Genomic DNA, 3,725 nt, shown 5'->3' on the forward strand with positions numbered 1-3,725 from the left:
GAAAGGAGACGACTGGATGAAAAAGAACGGCTGTGCAGGTCAGGCAGTCTCAAGTGACAACCATAACTCTTTCAGTGGCTGTCTGCATGATGCAGGCAAATTTGTTCCTCTTCATTTCCCCATCTCTAAAGCAGGGTTTGTTGCTTTGAACATGTGAAAGTTACAAATATTAATGGAACTAGGTGAAGTGCCAGTTTTTCCTAATGCAGTTAGTTGCATTAAGTTCTTGTTAGTTCAGTTTGTTCTCATCTTGTGCACGTTTTTGCCTTATTTTTTTTTTCTTTGCAAGAGAAAAACTGAACAGAGAAAACGATGAATTACTGTACAAGGAAGAACATAAAAAAATGTTTCAAAAATGTCCTTACAAAGCATTACCTTTACATCATTTAATTTAGTCAACTGCTTCCCCACATCAAAACCAAGCAATCTGACAAATAACCAAGCCATATTTGTGGGACACCTTGGTGGCACCAAATTCTGATTGGTAAGCTTTCCTTCATGCTATGTATGTATATAGATAGGACTCATCCCTAATTAAAGTATAGCTGATCCAGTCTAATTGCTATGTTATTTGGCTGACCTCTGGAAAGAAGTATTCTCCTAATGTTTTCTACAGTGTTCTATCTGTGTGCTAGAAGCCTTAAAGCCTAGAAGTGAATTAAGAAATAGATCTGGATAAATGGCTCTTTGCATACATCAAGCTCTGCTTGATGGCCAGATGAGAAGTATGGATAGGGGAGTACCGTAAGTGTGGGAAAAACAAAAACATGAAAATGTAAAGTCCAAAACCATCAGAACCCAGAAGGCAAATAGCATGATTTTTTCTTTAGAAAAATTATAATTAATTTTAAAATAATGGATTTGACTCTTGGTCTTTAGACTGTCTTTGATGATGACCAGCATCACGGACAGAAGACTGTGGGAGCATTGTTTCATGCCAGGTATGTAAGTAGTGATCTAATCACCTCTTTCCACTATCTTGGCCTGTCACCACTAATGAAACAGCAGCAGTAAAAGCTCCCCTCTTCTTTCAGCTGGGAGGAAGGGACAAGGAAATAATAGAGACCATGGGATGACAGTTTCCTGCCATCCTGAAGATGACTCTCTGAGCTCCACAGCACATACTTGTAATGGTTTTAACAGAAACTCTGAAGAAACTGTCTAGACTGTAGCTCAGTCTGAAAAGCACCTGGAAGAGAAATTCTCCCCGAAGAAAATGCTTCCTAAGGGACATGTTATAAACTAAAAAGATATTCACCACTCTGTCCTGGTTTGTAGATGGGTTTGTCTGTCTGCACAAAGACAATGCTCTCTGTGTTCCAGATCATCACCGACTGCCGCTCTTCTAGGCTGACTGTGGTGCCCTTGGCAGAGAAGGAAATGAAAGCCAATGATGCAGAACGGACAGGAGGAATCTGTGAGGAAACAGAAAAACGGGGAGGTTGTCTGGAAATCATCTGCTCCAGAACCTGTTGAACAGCTATACCTGTGGCCTGGGCTCCTAGAAAGAGACACCCGTCTCACTTCTATCACCTTCATCACCTTCCATCACCTTTCTTGGACCATTCTTATTTCTTATGTCTATTAAAAATGCCTCCTTGTCTGTTACTATGTATCTCTCCTCTGCTTCCGTTTTCCTTCAACAAGTCTTATTTCTTCCATTGCTTGTTCCTCTCTTGTACTCTCTGCTGTGATTTTCTTGTCCCTCCTTACATTTCTTTTCCATTGGGATATAAATTAAAATTAATTTACCGTGAAGTTGAAGCACTGTAGACCATTGCTTGCTGTCATGGTTTTCTCAAAAATAGTGGTATTAACAGCACCATATTCTAGGATGACTCTGATGGATATTGTCTCGTTGAGGTTAAGGAACTGCAGGCAAACCTGACCTGGAGAGTCGATTTGGAGGACAGCAGGCACCATCAGGACATACTGCCTGTGAGATCCAAACATCAAAGTGTTCACATCATAGAGAAAGGAGAAACAGCCTCAACAGGACAAAACAAATACAAAATATTGTTATTATTCAGTACCTGCTGAGTAGTTTAGATTAAACATAGGACACTGCCACTGCCCCTCACTCCTGCCTTGCAGCTCCCAACTAGCCCCCAGCCCTGGGTTCCCCACACAGCTCTGCTAGCACCCCAACTCCTGCCCGTTTGCCCTTTATCTGAGTCCTGGACCCACCTGCTTTTAGCAAAGCACACTGCTGTTACTGTTGCTATTGTCTTTTCTGAACACACACACACACACACACACACAACTTCTATGGAAGTTCTGCAATAGGCAGAAGGTCTGCTCCGTATTAAATGAGAACCATACACTTGACATCCAGATTCCAGTTTAACTGAGCTCTCCAAATAGAAAAGATGAGTCATGGCAATATTTATTATTTAAAGTAAAAGTAGTGGCACTAATTAGCACTGTCTTTAAAGCCTTATCATGAATACTGTTAGTAATAATATGGTAGTTCTTACGGCTCAGGTTCCTTTGCAGCTGTTACATGCAGGAGAAGAATAGCCAAAAGAAACTTCAGCCACATTTTTCTCACTGGGAGACAGAAGAAAGAGATAAGCTCTCTTCCCAAGAAACAATTCATTGCCTGCTAGTTTAACAGTTCTGCAGCATTCCTCACCGAGCGCTCCAGAGGAAAGGAGTTGGCCCTTCAACTCCTCCCTGGCTCCTTCCCTAGATGTTAGTGCCTTTATAATTGCAGCAAGGGGTGGAGATCCCAGTCTATCCTACTGCTTGCAAGAACCTCCCCTAACCCTACTGCAACCTAAACCAACCCACTGTCTTCAGACTGTAACACTTCACTGCAGTTCTCTGAATGTCTGTGCAAAATGTCTTTAGTGGTCTTGTTTTCAAGGTGAGGGGCTTTGCTTTTTACACTGATGGTTGGCACAGCACAGAAAAGCACAAAATGACCTAAACCAGAATAAGCCTGTTAAATCAGATTAACATTTGAGGGTTTTCCCCATTGTTCCTGGAATTTACCATCTGGATTCACAGTCTGGGTTAAGTAGACTAACTTTCTATACTTTGACACCTGATTCTGGTTAAAATAATGTATTGGCCTCTCTTGTCTCATGCTTCATAGACATTTTGAATATTGCTGAAATGGAATAATAGAGAAGCCAGAGACAGAAAGAGATCTAAAAAGTCATAATTATTTCTACCTTGGCCACTGAGCACTTTTTGCAGTGGTGTTGAAGTTTGATTCATTTCAGCTTGAAATTAGCCAGTTGATGGGTCCATATAAATTTGTTAGTGCCCCAGGTTTATAGTTTTTACACCTGTGTGGAAGCTAATTGGTTTTTTTTTTAGGGGTAAAAACATCTGCTTTCAGTCAAAGACCTTATTTTAGGATAAAGGAGGATTACCTCCCCCTTTTGTTCTCTCGTGCTCTCAAGAGAAAATAAAGCACTCTGTTCTGCTCCCCAGAAGAAAAACAAAGCTGGAAAGCAGTTGTTTGATACCTGTAATTAATTTTTTTCCATTCATATTGATACTGGGTCTGGCTGGGATGAAGTCACGAAGTCAACTTTCTTCAGAGTAGCCTGTATGTGCTGTGCTTTGCATTTGTGGCTCGAACAGTGTTCATAACACACCAGTGTTCTGGCTATTGCTGAACAGTGCTTGTACAGTGTCAAAGCTTTCTCTCTCCCCAACCTCCCATCCAAAAGCCAGCAGGCTGGGGGTGGGCAAGAGACTGGGAGGGGACA

At 41.5% G+C, this 3,725-nt stretch overlaps 1 protein-coding gene across 1 annotated transcript in view; it reads right to left on the reverse strand.

Annotated features, from left to right (window-relative positions):
• LOC104074898 (ovostatin-like) overlaps positions 1–2,656 on the reverse strand; it is a 13,601-nt gene extending 10,945 nt beyond the window's left edge. The window contains exons 1-3 of the mRNA XM_009575196.1: positions 2,478–2,656; positions 1,753–1,936; positions 1,259–1,415 (exon numbers count right to left, since the gene is read on the reverse strand). Of these exons, the coding sequence (XP_009573491.1) occupies positions 1,259–1,415; positions 1,753–1,936; positions 2,478–2,599 (463 nt within the window). The 5' untranslated portion in view covers positions 2,600–2,656. The remainder of the gene's footprint in view (positions 1–1,258; positions 1,416–1,752; positions 1,937–2,477) is intronic.
• Between the last annotated feature and the right edge of the window lie 1,069 nt (positions 2,657–3,725).

This window comes from Fulmarus glacialis, unplaced genomic scaffold, assembly GCF_000690835.1.
Source record: "Fulmarus glacialis isolate BGI_N327 unplaced genomic scaffold, ASM69083v1 scaffold12913, whole genome shotgun sequence".
Taxonomy (NCBI): Eukaryota; Metazoa; Chordata; class Aves; order Procellariiformes; family Procellariidae; genus Fulmarus; species Fulmarus glacialis.